At 41.1% G+C, this 16,585-nt stretch overlaps 1 protein-coding gene across 4 annotated transcripts in view; it reads left to right on the top strand.

Moving 5' to 3' along the window:
- The first annotated feature begins 431 nt into the window (after positions 1 to 431).
- FHOD3 (formin homology 2 domain containing 3) overlaps positions 432 to 16,585 on the top strand; it is a 374,964-nt gene continuing 358,810 nt past the window's right edge. For all 4 annotated transcript variants that reach the window (XM_054284852.1, XM_054284853.1, XM_054284851.1 and 1 more), the window contains exon 1: positions 432 to 634. In XM_054284852.1, the coding sequence (XP_054140827.1) occupies positions 470 to 634 (165 nt within the window). In that variant the 5' untranslated portion in view covers positions 432 to 469. The remainder of the gene's footprint in view (positions 635 to 16,585) is intronic.

Raw genomic sequence — 16,585 nt, 5'->3', positions numbered from 1 at the left:
TCAGGCCGGGGGAGGCGGGGCGGCGGCGCGCGGCCGCGCGGGGGCGCTGCAGGCCCTGAGCGCGGCCTGGGGGCTGCGCGTGCCGGCCACGGCATTCCCGCTGCCCGCTCGGCGCGCAGCGGCCGGGAATGGGGGAGCTGCTGCCGCCGCCGCCGCTGCTGCCGCTCTGCCCGCGCCCCGCGGCTCCGGCGCCGCCTCCTCCTCCTCGCTCGGCCTGAAGCGCGCTCGCACTCGTGGATCCCGGCGGAGAAGGGGCCATGGGCCGCCTCCCCGAGGCGCGGCGGCTGTGAGGCGGCCGGCGCTCGCTCGGGGAGCCGGGGGGAGAGGCTGCCGGCGGCCGGCCAGGCTGCGCCGGGGAAGGGAGTGCCGCTCGCAGCCGGCGGCGGGCGCGCAGGCAGCACCTCGGTGCCGGTGACTTGGGGGTGCCGCTTCCCGCCCGCGCCCGGCCGCGGCGGTGGATGGATGCGCCATGGCCACGCTGGTGTGCCGGGTGCAGCTGCTGGATGACACCGACCCCTTCAACAGCACCAACTTCCCCGAGCCCACCCGGCCGCCGCTGTACACCTTCCGGGAGGACATCCCGCTCGCCACCCAGCTGGCCGGGGTGCACCGCCTCCTCCGCGCCCCGCAGAAGGTACCGGGGGAGGGCAGGGGCGAGTGAGTGGGGGGCGCCGCGGGAGGGCAGCGGCCTCCCCGGCAGCGGGAGCGGAGGCCGGCGGGCGGCCCCCGGCCCCTGCGGGGCGGCAGCCAGGGCTCCAAGCCCGGCGGCGGGGCTGCCCCGCCGGCTCCCCTGCCTCCGGTATCCTTAGCCCCGGCAGTATCGGCATCTCCCTAAGTCCGGCGGAGCGGCCCCGGGGGACGGCGGAGGGGTTCCCTCTGCTGCTCTCCCGCGTTCCCAAACGCTCTCAAGGGCAGCTACCGCCTCTGCTTTAGCTATAGCTGCCTCACTCTTTCCCTAGGAGAAGAAAAACCTCATCACACCAGAGGCCAAGTTGGGTATCAAGTACTCGGTGCCTGTCCTTCGCTAGCGTTGCCTGGGTATCTGGGGATACTGCGGGATAACGTGGTGTGTCGGGCCGCCGGGCACGGTCGCGCCGGCAGGACCCAGGCTTTGCCTGGTCGAGATTTAATGAGCCAGGCAGTTCCAGCCGGGGCTTTGGTAAAAATAGCAGCGTCTGCTGCCCTTGAAACAATCGGTGCTATTAGTCCCTCTTGCGAAGGACTGCAGCATGGCCCTTGTCAAGTCTTACCTATCTCTTCTTGCATGCTTCTTCTAATACATGTGCTGGCATTTGTAGCTCTGCCCTTGAAATCAGGCACCCGAGCATTATTCTTGAATTTTTAGTTTTCAAAGCAATGCCATTGATTGGCATAATAATAATGTCTTTTCATTATTATCTTGTATCTGCACATTAGTTCTGCGGAGTGCACTGAAGAAGAAAGGAAAAAATGCCCACTTTTTTTTTTTTTACAAAGTAAAAGTTGTAAAAGTTGTAAAAAATTTTATTTGCTCTGTGATGAAGTGGGAGGAAAATACTCTCTTAACATCACTTGTTGTATTATGCTCATGGGAGCCTGTGGAAAGATGACAAAGGGCTGTGTGTCCCCTTAGATTTAAGGATATCCAAAACCCCATAAAAGTATTTCAGAGAAAAGCTCATGGAGCAGACAGAAGTTTTGCATTTGTAGAACGGTTTCCTCGCATAATAGTTTCCAAGGATACAGCATCCAGTGAACAGAGCTCTGCCTAAAGCACAAAAACTTTGGAAGCTCTTGGTGCGCTGGGTCAATTCTGTTTTCATGTGCTCAGTCATCCTCAATTCAGAGAGTGGTCCCATTGTTTTCATGGGAGGCTTTTTTTTTTTTTGAGTTAGAGCTAATTAAAAGAAAGGCAAGATGGATTCTGACACCAAATGAAGTGAATAAAGAGATAGTTTAAAGTCTGGATTTAGAGTTAATTCAACTTCATTTTCAGCAATATTTCACTTTGTTATGTTTTGCTTTCGTTTGAATACTTCCCTGACAATTTTTTATAACTTTTTATGCTAACACCGCCACTAACTTGGTTTAGCATCTTAGGAGCCAGCCAAAATCCATGGCCACTTGTATATGCTTCACTCCTGCCCAGTCTTTCTGCGTGCAGCATTTCTCAAGTTTAATTAATGTTTGGAAAGTGTACTTGCAGACTTGTGGTGAGAGATGGCCTGTGTCCCTAGAGGTGCTGTAAACCTGGCTATTGAAAGATAGCTGCTCTGATAGAGGCAAGTCCTGGCCCAGAGAGTTGTTAATCTATGGTTCTGGCTCTTCCAAATACTTTGTTTCCGTTGAGAAGGTGTAGGCAGGCTCATTGAAATATGCTTACATGGTTACAGTTACCTTTGTGTTTGCAGAGCCTCCTATTTCTGCCTTAATTATGTCTCTTGGCTTCTACCAGGTAAAAAAAAAAAGGGTTGGTTGATTAGACTTGTTTACCTTTATTCATGATAATGAAAGCTTAGTTCCGTGTTTGCACTTGCAGTCAGGGCAGCATTTCTGTGTTTGGCATTACATCTTTGTACCTGTAAATCTGTAAAATAAACTGATTTGTGTTGCCTTTTTTTTTTTTTTTTGGGAGGTGGGCATATTCTTTCTGCGGCCTTTCCTCAAGACCATATTCACTGGTCAATAGAAGATCACCACATTATTTGACTAAGAAGAATTTTGCTCCATTTCACCCAGAGATTAGGGCAAATTCTGATCTCAGAGGAATGCAGCTGTCAAAGCGGAGCATAGGTTGAAATTCAGGTGTCGGTTCACATCAACGCATGTGAGGTTTGATTGATTAATTACTTTGAAAATTGCTGAGCTAATGGGTTGAGGGTCCATTTAGTATCATCACGGTGACTAGAGCAAAATATCTTGAAACAGACCTAGGAGTTTCTAGCTCAAATGGTGTCCCTGCCCACGGCAGGAGAGTTGGAACTTTAACGTCTCTTGCAACCCAAGCCTTTCTATGACAATGATGATGATGAAATGCATAGGAACACCAATGTGTTCCTAAATAATTTCTGAAGTTTTATAAACTGTAAGCCTTTTTGCCAGCAGGTTTGAATGATCAGCATTATACTTTTTTTCCAGCGAGTTGCTCTTGACTTGGGTGAACATTCACTTACTGTCTGAAGAAAGCTGCCAGCTTGTTTCCTTCACACCACTGGATGATTTGCACATCTTTTAGATGATCTACTTCTGTGGGAAGCACTTGATAGGATGAAGTCAGTGTCAGGAATCCAGCTCACTTCAGTGGGGTCAGGTTTCGCCATTGCTGTCTTGAAATTAGTAATGACGACAGTGTAGTGACGGTAGTATTTTTGTAGTTAGTAGGACAACTTGTATACTGCAAGTCATTTTAAGTTAAACATTATAAATAATTATTAAGAAAACCATTTAAAAAGTAAACTAAAAATGCTTTGACATTCGGACCTGTCATAGTATGTCATTAGTAGCTTTTTTGTAACCAACAGATGTTCTTGCTTGATTCCAAAGAGCAGGATTTCTTCACTCCAGTTCTTTGAAAGTACAACTCAATTTTGCATGTTGGTTTTACTGCTTCTTTTCTTTAAACTCACACTTCTACCTGAGTTAGGATGCAAGTCTATATCTACACTCTGTCTTCTGAGCAGCAATGTTTTTAGATCCTTATGGAGGTTCACTGGGAAGTTAAGAAACTGAGTTCTGAGAATAATGTCTGGGATGGTCTTTACAACTCTGAATAATCTGGAGTACCTAAGCTGGTTGATAGGGAAAACCAATAAGAAGAGTCTCTGCAATCTTTCTTTCACTTGGGACTGGGTGCCTGATTGTATCCTCCTTCCTCTTTTTTTCCCTGGTTCTCTCTGTGCACATACTTTTCTCTACATCCATATCTCTGGATACAGCAGCTTGTTGTTCATTGGGTTGTGCTCAGCTCTGTCTGGCATGCACACTGAGCCTCATGGGGCAGGACACTGTCATCAGGAATGCTTGTTTCAGCTATCCCCCGTGGTTATGAGTGATTTGGTCCTAGATGGTAACACACTATCCTAGCTGACAATGCAATCAAGTACCACAAATTCTGTTACAGTATTTTAGCCACATTTATAAATTCTTGCTGAATAAGTATGCCACATTGCAGAGTTTTTGTGGTTTGCTTATATTGATTTGGCTGCCTAAGGTGCCATTTTGAATTTGGCTTTTATTGTTCATGAGGATTTTAGGTCACTCTTACTGTCTGTTGCATGAAGTAGAACTGGATTTAGTTTGGACTCTGACTTCAGATGTCCCTTTTGCCCATTTCTGTGAACCTTGGGAAAATTCAGAACTGGGACTAAATTTGTGGCTCAGGCCCTGTGCCAATAATGCTCTTTGAATCTAATTCGGTACATTGGGTTTGTTGGTTTTGAATTGCTTTGAGTTACTTGATACTTATAACTTGCTGACATAGGGTTGCTCAGGAGAGTAGCTATATATACATGGCCAATGTCAAGTGGTGTGCTTTTTTTAGAGATCTTCTTCATTATTACTTATTCACATAATTACAGCATGCTGGGTATGTTGCCATAGTCTGTTTTCACATGCCACAGTAGTGTCCAGTGTTGGGGCAGCTCTGTAAGGAATACATCTTTACAATAATAGGATGTCACACTGCCTAATTTATCAAGAAAATGTAATTGAAATACTTTGTGTGACAATGGAAAGCAACAACAAAAAAAAAACTTTCCATATGGGATACTGGTGGAGACAGTGTAAAGGAGAGTTATAGTGCGATAAGGATAATTGTTTTGATGTCCTGTTCCCTCTGAGAAAGCTGGAGACAACTTCTGTGTTTAAATGCCTTTCAAGAATTTGTAATTAGGAACAGTGTCATTCAATTAGAAAACAGTGGTATAAGCAAATAAATGCAGTGTGTGCTAGAGGGATTCAGGAGTTTCATTCATAAAGAAGCCATCCACATTTCCGTCTTCAGCTGCCATGGTTTAGCCCTGCATTTAAGCCAGGGCTCACTCTGAGGCATGGTGTGATGTAAACTGATAGCAGGGATAGTTCCACTGGTTGTGTCCTGGCATGGAGCTCAGCTCTGGCATTGAACTGAGTGCCAGGCTATACCCTGGCAGCAGCCTCAGGTTTTCTGAGAGCAGTAAGCCTACCAGCTGGCTCCTCTTCCCTGGGTTTTCTTGGCATTTAGTAATAATGCATTGGTCCACAGAGGCTAGGCAGAAAAAGAAGAAAGTATGGTTTGAATCCTGATGTAGGTACTGATAAAGAGCAGCTGAAGAGAGCATTTCTCTTCTCTGAAGAGAATATTTTTGGGTTAGTCATTATGTTGTTAATGGGAGCTGAAGAACAGAAGATGGAAACTGGAATATTGTCATTTTCCCAGGGAAAATGAACCCACACCTAAGGGAAACTGGCTGGTATCTTCTGCAAGTGTTGATGCTGAGGACTGGGAAATATTTTAGTTGAGGGCTGTAAGACACATAGGTCTTTCATATTTTGCCTGAGGCAGGTGGACATCTGCCTTTTGTCATCCTTCGAGTGGAGAGGGGATTTAACACAAAGGTTGTTTCCAAAAGATTTCCAAAGTGTTATGACTCTAGCAAGTATTTCTGGAGCTGACAAATTCCTGTGCTTCAAGAGATTGATCCTGTGGCAGACACATATGCTCGAATTTTATATGGAATTATTTATGAGGGCAGACTGGGGTAGGATACTGCTCTGTCTCCTGACTTGACAGCACAAGCTGCATCAGAATCCTCTGAGAAGCACACTTTTCTGGGGGAGTATAAATACCTGCCCTAAAGCACAACTGTGAAAAGCTTCTCAGTCTCTACCAGCTGACCGTCTTCTGTGGTGTGGGCCTTCAAAGGAGAAGAAATACCTGTAGAACAGATACAAAGTAATTGTCAAATGCCTGGCTTTGCCTCTGGAGTTTAAGGTAAGGGGACTTTGAAGTTCCTGCATGGTTCTTCTGACAAGTTATGGTTTGGACAAGTTGCAGTTCAGTTCAGTTGTTTGATCCAGGCTTAAAAGCTGTGTTGTAAAATCAGGGACACAAATCTATCTATCTATCTATCTATCTATCTATCTATCTATCTATCTATCTATCTATCCCAGAGACTCAGTTTCTGACTTTGACACCTCTCTTGCAGGTCACTGAGTTTGGCTGATCATAGCTCAAGAATGATAGGAGCAAGTGTACTGGTAGTTCTCAGGATTCCACTAAATTTTTAGATCACAGATCGGTCAGATACAGCCTCTGGAAACTCACATCATCACCCTGTGTTTCCTGGAGGTTCTTAGTCAAAGAAAGGAGATTAATAGGAAGAAGTCTGACCTTGCTGTTATCCTACCACAAATCTCGTATTTGCAGTTCCAATTTTTGATGCTTGCTCTCAAAACCAGTTTGTAGATACCTCATTTTATCCAAATTTCTTCTTGTGTAAAGATTACTAGTGGATTAACCGAGCAAGAAACTAAGATGACTGCAGTTCATATCTATGTTGGTAAAGGAATAATCAGATATGTGGGACTTGGCCTGTTGCAATCTCCTCTTCCTGTGTTGTTCCAAATAAGAACAAAAGTTCTCACAGAAGTTTTATTAGAGTTTTCACTTCCTAGTGCATCCACAGCCATCCTACCTTGCCAGTAATTAGGGTCTAAATGAGAATCCCTTTTCTTTCTGTCTGATCTCACTCGCTGGGTTGTGACGATGAGCGATGAGCGTTACAGCTTTTGTGCAAATGTATGCAAGGCAGCTGGGCTGTAGCTCACCCATCCATCACATTGTCACTGATGACAACCCTACTTGGTTTTACAGTCCATTTCTGTGGCTGGAGTTCAGCCAGGACAGGTTGGTACCTCTACTCTTTCAAAAGGTGTTTTGTATTTCTGAGTGATGCGAAGTGGTCTGGGCTGGGGCTATACAGCTCCTTTGGTAAATGCTGCTTCATTAGGCTGAACCCATGTGCTAAGATATTACTTCATTACCAGCTCAGAGGAAAGAATGCCAGCTACTTACACCTCTGTCATCACTTTCCACACAACCTGGATTGTGTTATATTAATATTAACTTTATATTGTATTACAGTTACTAATAAGACAGCAAGGAATGTTGTTACATATTTTTAGCAGTGGAATGAGTTGGGACAATAGTAGCAGTGAGCTCTCTAGTAAGCCCAGCTACCTAGAAACATCTGCAACTGTCTGGCATATGAAACTATTGAAGACTGTCCACGTCATCAGCTCAACACATATATACCACAAAAATGCATTGCAGTTTCCAATTTCCAAGTTAAAAAGAGTAATTCTGTCATTCCCAGCATTTTAAGGATGCTTAAAAAAAAAAAAAGCTTAGACTTTTTCCTTTACTTTCAGTATGACTGCTTGACTTTAGTAGTCATACTTCTCAACTGACCCTCTGTGTATTTTGTGAGAAGGATATTTATTTATTTTATTCCAGAGAATCCTGGAAAATTGCTAATTTTGGTCCTGCATGCCTAGTTGCTATCATTAAATATGGGCAATGCATGCACTAGTTTTAATCTTTTGGTCATATTGGTTATCATTTTACATGGTAGTGGTCATTAGGCTGAATAGAAAGGATTGGGGTAACTGGAAAACCAGCTTCATCTTCTTTTAGTTCTAGAGGGGTTTGTATGACAAAATATATATACTTGTAAAAATGAAACAGACAATGTTGTCTTGTGTTTACTAACAATTAACTCTTGTGTTTACTAACAATTAAAGTCTTAGTTTCGGGATGATAAGAAGAAGCTGCATAAATAAGCAAGTTGTAATACAAAGTAAAATCAGGTATGTCTGGTTACATGCAGTGGTGGGGGTTGTGTATGGCTTGAAGCTTTATGTTCATCAGCCACAAAAGTAGTAAGCTGTATCTTGTGCAGTTGTATTGCTTTAACTCTAGTAACATGGATAAAGCAATACACTTTTCCTCATGTACACAGCATGCATGATTCTATTGGAATAAAATGCACTTACAGATAGGGTGTATTTCCTTATTTAGGAAAGAAAATTTACTTTCATCATGGTTTCTGTGTTTCTTCTCTTCTATAAGCTACAGATTATGCCAGTTAAGAGGATAGTTTTAAGCAACTTTCATATTAGTTAAAAAATAAAAATGTGGGACATTTCAGTGCTGTTCCTTGAAGCTAGCTGCTTCAGGTTTACTAATGAGCCCTTCAGACTTTGTAAGTGAAATTGAGAAAATAAGTATTTTCTTTAGAATTGTGAATATACTGTTGCAGCCACAAGTAGCAGCATTGCAGGTAAAGTAGCTGCTCCTACTGCTGGTGAGGTGCCTGTAGATTTTGTGATTAGTTTTTTTTTGGGATGGCTTTGTTTTTGACAAGAAGAAGATGAAGTCCCTGGACTCTGTCTGGTGGGTTTTCTCTGCGTGTTCATTGTGAACCACCTGACATGATCTGGGGGCTGGCAAAAAAGGCACTTGTAGCTCTCACAGCTGTGCCCGCCAAGTTGCTTATCTGAGTGTCATATACCAGGTAAAGCTAGTTGAAAAAGCACATTGTGACTGCTTTCTTACTTCATTACTGCAAGGCTTGCAAGGAATGAATGTACTAGTGGAGTCTGCAGTCAGGAAACCAACAAGAATCTCATCTGTGCTAGTAAAATGCCAAATAGGATCTTGTGCCTGTTTTTTCTCAGTGTGGAATTAAAGTTCTGAGTTTTCTCCAAGTGCCAGTGATGAACCCATTCTAGCTATGGAGTGGACATTAATAGACTTCTAGTACTTGGAAAAACTTAGCATTTTATGGGTAGTGAAGAAATCAGAAAAACCCACATATCTATGCTCTGTTTATTCCCATGCTGCAGCAGCTGGCCCAGGAGCATGACCTTTGACTCCGCACACAAAGGGTTGTTATTTTCCCCTTCAGCTCTAGCATTGTGAGGGACTTGGCTTGTGAAAATCTTGAGTCCTCTGCCCTCTTTAAAGGAGGTCTTGGTGTCTCTGTTATGGAAGACCCTTCCAGGTCTGCCAGGCAGAGAATTAAGGATACCTGTTTCAGATTCCTGAAATTGTAAGATTTTTCTGTGCTGCCTTGCCTCATAGGCAGGAAGGACCTCATTGTCTGACTATTGTCTATAAAAAGTAAGTGAATTTGCAGGATTTTCTTTGTGTTTTGGTTTGGGCTTACTTATTTTTGTTAAAATTGGTCACCTTCAAAAAAGGCAGGGACTGGGAAGCTTTATAGTGGTGAGTTCCAAGGAGATGCAGATTCACGTATATCTCGTTATGGAACTGTGCCGGTCCTAAGGCTTTCTGAATTTCAGAAGTCCCCCTCATGAGGCACATTTCATCACACTCCTTCCTTTAGGCATCTTTCTAGGAAATTGTAATGTGATTTGAAAATAGGTGTTTTTTAAAAAAAAAGTCTTACTGTGGAAGAAAAAGTGCTGCTAAATTACACTGTTTGTGCTTTTCAGTCTCTATGTGTGTTATTTTAGTGTTTTCTTTATTCTTTTTCAAGTACTCTACCATGCTACTAGTTGATTTGAGTTTCAGTTATAAATGCAAGCAACCTGCAATCCCAGTGGCTATGAGTAAGGCAGGCAGGCTTCATTCACAGGTGGAAAAGCAGTGTATTTTATTTCAGACGGACATGACTGATTTATCCTATATGAACATTCTAAATGATTAATGTATTGCTATGATCATTGCTGGTCACAGCTGAAGGGGTCTCATCTTACTGTGAATTTTTTTGTTCTGGTTTGATCATAGTGCATGAGGTGTTTTTGTGTCTGACTACACAAGGCAGAAAGAAATGCAACTCTTCTGGGTTTAGTATCCACAGTTGTGTTTGCCTGTGACCTGAGCACTCCTGTAGTGTCTTATATACATCCTTCACTTTATACTGTAGTATTGCTCATTATTTTACTTGTTATGTCTCCTTTATTTTTTGCACAGAAGTGAGCTTGAATAACTGCAAGTAATGCACTTAGATTTGTTACACTTGCCTTGTAGACAGTAATATGTTCTTGTTTATATGCTGATTTCAATTGTTCCTTTTTTAGCCTAATTAAAAAGTCAATTTGTCTGCAGTATTGTTTCAGCTACTGTATGGTGGCATTACTGTATGCTGTTCTGCCTTATGTGTGCGTTACTGTTGTTATGCTTTTTCTAGACTGAGCCTTGTCTGGGAAGAAAAAGGAGTAATTTTTCTGACAAAGCTGAGAGTTGTGGGGGAAAGTGGTCGAAGAAAATCCTCATCTCTTACAAGTTCAAGAAGTGTAGTTTCTGGGGCTTAAGATGGGTGTCTCAGTTCAGATGCTGCTGAATTTACTAAAACCTAAAATGCTTTTAGGTTTTCTGTCTTCTTAGTATTTTTTTTTGCTTAGTTTTGAAATGTGGATGAAAAAGCCACCAGTTATCACTGTGAATTTATGTCAAGCCTAGGGTGTGCCCGTATCTTTGAGTTTCTGAACTTATTGTTCAGAGACTCTGAATCTGGTTTTTTGGTGCCTTCATTTCATCTTGCTAAAGAAAAGTGATCAGCACTCAAAAATGTGCCCTTTGAAGAAATGACCACCTGTAGCAAGTTTGAAATCTAGGAGCTTTTTATAATGGAGAGAATTATCTCAAGATACAGAATTCTTTCTTTGCCAATTAGATGTGCCCATAACTTATAGAAGTGTTTGGCTTGAAATTCCTCAGAATATGTATGTATTCCTTTTAGTATTTTTCTCTCTTTCATCAAGGGGTTTGAAGGAAGTGTTTCCTAGTGGTCATTTGTATAAAGATGAAGAGGAATAGGATGCTATTTAGGCTTCTTTCAGAGGCTGTATAAAAAAAAAAAAAAATTGGTCCTGGGAAACTGGTAACGGAACACAGCCATAAGCTTCCTCATGTCATTGATTAGTATTCAACCATAGTTTTAGTGTATGAAAGTCTTTACTATTTGATGAATCATTTAACTGTGTCCTAAAGAATAAGTGATTGTATTGTGGGGTCACCTGTTTTTGTTTTGATAGTTTCAAAGCATTAAGTCCTATAGGTCCCAAGTCTGATCCTGTCTGTTACACAGCAAGGTTCATTTAATTAAAAAAAAAAAAAGTTTGTATAGTTGGATGGGAAAAGCCTGAAATGTGACTCCTGAAGATTAAAAACATAACTAGAGCGTAACATTTTTAATTAAGAGTTAGCATTTGAATGTGTAAAAATATATTGGCTTGAAAATCTTAATTTTTCTTTTCTGTGTTATGAAAGACAGCTATTTAAAAGCATCCTTGCAAATGTTGTAACTACCTCAGCACAAGAGTTCAGGAGAACCAGAATGAAGACAGTGTTGTCTCTTCATTGGCAGCATTCTCAGGCAGGATTGAAGGGGGCTGCTCAGAGATGGCAAAGCTAAAGGTTTCTGAACACCTGCCAATGAAGGTAGAAGGATATTGATTTTCAAGATTGGCAAAATGTTGTCTGTCTTTCATAAGTGGCAAATCATATTGAAAGGAATTGGCATAAAACTGTCATTTGTTTCAATGTTTTCCTTTGCGGTCTGCTAACAGAGATGGGTGAGATGGGAGCATGGGCTCTGCCCGTAAAGACATCAGCTACCACGGAGCAGCTGCGTGTCTGCTGTGCCTCCTCCCAACACTGACTCCAGTTTGCCACCACGTTCTCTCAACATGTTTCAACATGTAATTGCATCGGCCTATATACAGCAATGTGGCTGTCTTGGACTGTAATCCTTGCCATTGTAAGAGTGCTGATTGAATTGCAGACTAAAAATAGGCTGTACTCAGACATGCTGTGGGCTATCACTTGCACTCTGCTTTAGCAGCCTGTTGGTAACATGACATAATTAAAAGTTGACAAAGGCCATAGGCAGAATGCTGTCCCATGATTTCTAGGATTTAATGCTTGAAGAAGGTATTTTCTTAACTTGATGAATTTGGCTCACATGATTTTAGCTCAAATAAATGACCTACTATACTATTCTTCTATAGTTCTGGTAGGCTGTTGAAAGAATGTCCTTGTCTTAAACCCATTCTTTAGATTGATGTTGCTTCTGTGGGAAAGCCACTGGTAATAGACCATAGCATTTGGAAATCATTAGAGTTACGTGTGATTTGAGTGACTAAAAGGAGATTAGAAATATTTTTCAGTGCAGTGTAAGTTGAACTATATTTACTTCCTTTATGTTATTACAGTTTGTCACTGATATTCCAACAAATATTTCCGAAAGATATATGCAGCTGAAAAGAGGGAAATAGCTTACTATCTTGTGAGTAGTCATCAGCTAGTGTTATTTTAAGAAGTTTCAAGGGAGACTGATTGAAATTATGCTTTCATGTTCTTCATCCACCAAATTAGATTTCTTGAAATGAAGAGCAATCTAAATGTCTGAGATAATTAAGCACCAATTCATAAATTATGGTTTGTAGAAATACTCAAAAAGGAAAAAAAAATCTGCCTTTTTCCTCACTGAAATCCTCTGCAGGACCAACCATGGGATAAAGGCTGATGGGTACTCAGTCTCTGTGTTTAATTGTTAAAATCAGGGAAGGGAAAGTAAGCTACAAATAATTACTGTAAAAAGATTACTTTCTTGGACATTTGTGTGTATATGTAACTGCAATCAAAGTAATATTAATCCTGCCTTTGTTTTCTCATGTTGATTATTTGTCCATTTTTTTCAAAATAAGTCAAGGCTGAAGTGTGTTCTATAGGTGAGTCATAGGAGGTTATTATTGAAGCCATGCCCCTGTGGTACTTTTTAACCAGCTGGATGTTTGACAGTTTAAATAAAGTGACTGATTTCATGCTGTATTTCCATGTGGCTACTAATAAGATGTATGGTTCAAGTTATTTTTGAAGGCAGATTTTTGAGACAACCAAAGACTGATGGAGTAGGATGAGGGTACATGATAAGAAATAAAAGGAAGTCTATAAAGCTTTCCTGGCCCAGAAGCAAGAATACAATCATGAGCAGGTTGCCAGCCAAATTTAGTATCTATTGTAGACTGCACTTTGTCACTTGTAACTTGAATAGGTGTTATGTCAAGATATTTTGTAGGACAATCTGTTCTAGCAAACCAAACCCCTTGTTTATTTTTGGATATCTCTGTTAAGTATTGATAGGCTTTGTTGTGAGAAGTTCTAATTAGCTGCTTGGGCAAGTCTGAGTGATTTGACTTGGATGTTCTTACCATAGCCTGTAACAGCATAGTTGTGTGGACTTGTGCCTGTCCTACTAGGGAATTTGACTGATGTTTGCTGTTGCAGTGGAACCTTTGGCTGTAAAACTGTCACCACTGGGCAATGACCTGAGTGGTGCTCATATTAGTGTCTACCTTTATGAGCTACTAATGGAAACGGAAAACCCTATTTACTTAATCAGATGCTGCTGAAGCTAATTACTGTGTTTAGTTTGTTTGTCTTGTGGAGAAGGGAGGTGAGTGCAAATCCCCAACCACAGAGTGTTTATACAAACACATGGAGGTGTTTGGGCAGTTACAATGGCCTATGTAGCAAAGCAGGCTATGCGGTTTGTGCCATGTCTCATTCTTCCTACCCATCCCCTTTCTGTTTTTCAGTATTGCAGCCTGTGCTATGTCAGAAGGTACAAGCTCTGCTTAAAGCTGATGTGGGTTTGTGGTTTGCTGTGAGTCAGGCTCCTCAAGGAGACAGATTTTGGCGACTGATGATAACTACTTTGTTCCTCTTCATGGGTGACACTATGCTGATGGGCATTTGGTGCATGGGACAGCTGTCTTGAGTAACCAGGGCTTGCTCCTTTCATGCAGTACAGGTAACAGAAAAAGGAAAGTCTGTTCTTTTTTAAGAAAAGGGTTATTTAAAAGCCAGAAATGTCATTGTAATTGCTTGATTCTCAGAAGCAATTTCTGGAGGGCCATCTCTAAAAGGGGTGTGGCTGTAATCTCCAGTGCTAACAAAAGGATAAGCAAGTAAGGAAATTGCATTTGAACTATGAAGTACAACGTAATATTCAAAGCCTTGTACTCCTGCCCATATTCGTGATCTACATTTGGGAAATGCTTACTGTTAGTTGCAGATCTGCTTGCAGTGGGTCACATAAAGATGATTTGTTAATTTTTTGAGGCCGCTGAGGGAAGAGCTTCTGTTTGAAGTAGAGAAAAGGTGAAGCTTTGAACCACATCAGTATAGAAGGGCAGAACTGGCAGAGCTGCTATGCTAGACCAAAAGGAAGAATCAAACAAAAGCCTTGTAATACAGAGAAAGTCTACCTCATCCCTGGATGCACATGTATGTTTGTGGTATAACAAAGAATGCAAAACAGATTTTCTTTCCTGTATCATTCCTTGGAATAGAGCCATTTCATATTCCCAGAGAAACAAAAGGTTTTGAAGCATGGGTCATTGTCTCTATGAGTGCAGGAGTGAGTGGGGTGGTAGAGGAGAGCAGTGCCTGGGATTCCAGGAGAAGCATTTCAGCTGAATGGCTCCTAATGGAAAAATTGGCATGATGTTTGAATAGCAACATTGCTGTTGCACATTATACAGTTAATGTTTTGTTTATGCAGTTTTCCTTTGACTGTATATTACAACCTTAGCATAGTCTTCTAAAGTACAAAATAAAGTACTAAACTGATAAGCAATCTTTTATTGCACCTTGTTTTGTTCTGGTTCAGGAGAAAAAAAGTTTGTACATAATCTATTGTTTTATGATTTGGAGACAGGGGAATTATTTTGTTGTCTTTAAATTCCTCAAACTTTCTAAAGTGAAAATAAGCTTAAGAAGTATATCTATTGCCAGGGAAAAAATATGAAGTCTATCCAGCTTCCCTAACTAACTGTAATACTTCAGCCAGCCCCTGAGAAAACTTTTACAACTCATTTCACTTGTGAGTTGGTACCCAGTTATTTTATTTGTCCAGAGGAAAAATTATGTTTACATCATAGTCTCATCAGTGTCAGAGCAGCAGGTGTCTCAAGTTGCTGTGAGGAAAACTGGCTTTACTGTATTGGGTGAAACATGTTTAGGCCGTGGTTTTAATATGCTGGTCCAATGCGCTAAAAATGCCCAGTTAGTGCAATAAAACTGTATCTAGATGGATTGTTTTGTCTCCAGTGTAAACCTCATGTGTTTAAAAGTAGTTAGTTGAATGCTTGTTGGAAAAAGTTTTTGGGATGAAAAGTTTAATGGAATTTGTCAGGATAGTCATGTCAGTACCTGCTTAAGCAGTTGATTTTTGAACAGGACTCAACATTCAGTTTCCTTTGCCCGAAGAAATCTGTATCCATTTCTCATCTCTAAGGAGACGGCTGTCACTGTTAAATGTGGACCATTGCACATTTGTATTAAAAATAGAAATCCAGCATACAAGGCAGTGGTGATGTTTGACAATATGACCCATGCTGCAATCTGCAGGTCACCCTAGTTTTGACATGTTGAATCCTATCATTCACACAGGAAGGGTGTTAATGAGACTTCCCTTAGGGATGTACTTGTTTTAATGGCCTAAGAGTCTTCTAACTGTCATGTTTCCTGTGAGAATGTTACTGATATTTGAAATTATTATAATGAGTAAGAACTCTGTTTAAAAAGTAGTATATATTTTTGCTGTTCAGTTCAAGTAATTTAAACTGAAGAAAGTAAAGAAGGAACATGTAAATAGGAACCTAATAAAAATATAATATTAAAAGAAAACTTTATTTGATAACAAGATTTTTTGAGCTACCTTCAGTTTTGGCAGACACATAGAAAATGAATGATGGGAAGATACTTGTTCGCAAAATACTTGCTGTTGAAGGAACACACCATGTTGGCATATGTGGTGAAAGACTCTCCAGACATGTAAGGTGCTCTCTGCACAAATGTGTTTTAATTAATTTTAATCTTATTTAACAGATCGTAGCCGGACAGTTGTCAAAGGTGGGGATATTTTCTTCATGCTCTTGATGACACGGTGCTGGCTAGAACTTTGACTCTGGATCTTACCATGAGTACTTTTGGTATTTTAGTGTGTGTGTCTCCGTAGCACAGTGGTCAATGACTGGTACTTGAAAGCCATTTTCCTACTTGCTTAGCTATCTCCACTGAGATTTTCTAGGTATGGGTCAGAGGAGACATTTTTCTTTTAAGTTTGAATCATCTTGAGATGGATGTGGTGGAATAGTGAGCCATGAGCATGGCCTTAATATGCAGCTCAGATGGATTCTCAAATGTTATTTTTCCAAGAGCTCTTTTTAGTGAAATAATGGCTTAAACAGTAAGTTTCTGTGCGCTATCCTTGTGTAAATTACAGTAATTGTTTTACTATCCAAACTCGAGGTACTTTTTTCAAATATATTGTAGATGTCATTTGACTACTGAATGAACATTTAGTGCTGGTATGCATTCTTTATTCTGCTTTTTTTTTTTGGTTGATTATGTACTTTTGTTGTCTGTTACCCCTTTGTTAGTGTTTTTCATTATGCTGTCAAATTATTCAGTATTCATAATACAAGAATAAGCTGCTTCTGGTTTGTACTTGTCTGTTGAGCCTGATTGTTCTTCTGCTTCTTCTTCTTCCTGGAAAAAGTAAATACCCTTATTTGGTATTACAATTAT

The sequence above is a fragment of the Melozone crissalis genome, unplaced genomic scaffold (assembly GCF_028551555.1).
Source record: "Melozone crissalis strain CALT ecotype California unplaced genomic scaffold, PUWL_Pcris_2 ptg000042l_1, whole genome shotgun sequence".
Classification (NCBI taxonomy): domain Eukaryota; kingdom Metazoa; phylum Chordata; class Aves; order Passeriformes; family Passerellidae; genus Melozone; species Melozone crissalis.
The sequence above is the reverse complement of the archived record's forward strand: the minus strand, read 5'-3'. Positions and strand labels throughout refer to the sequence as shown.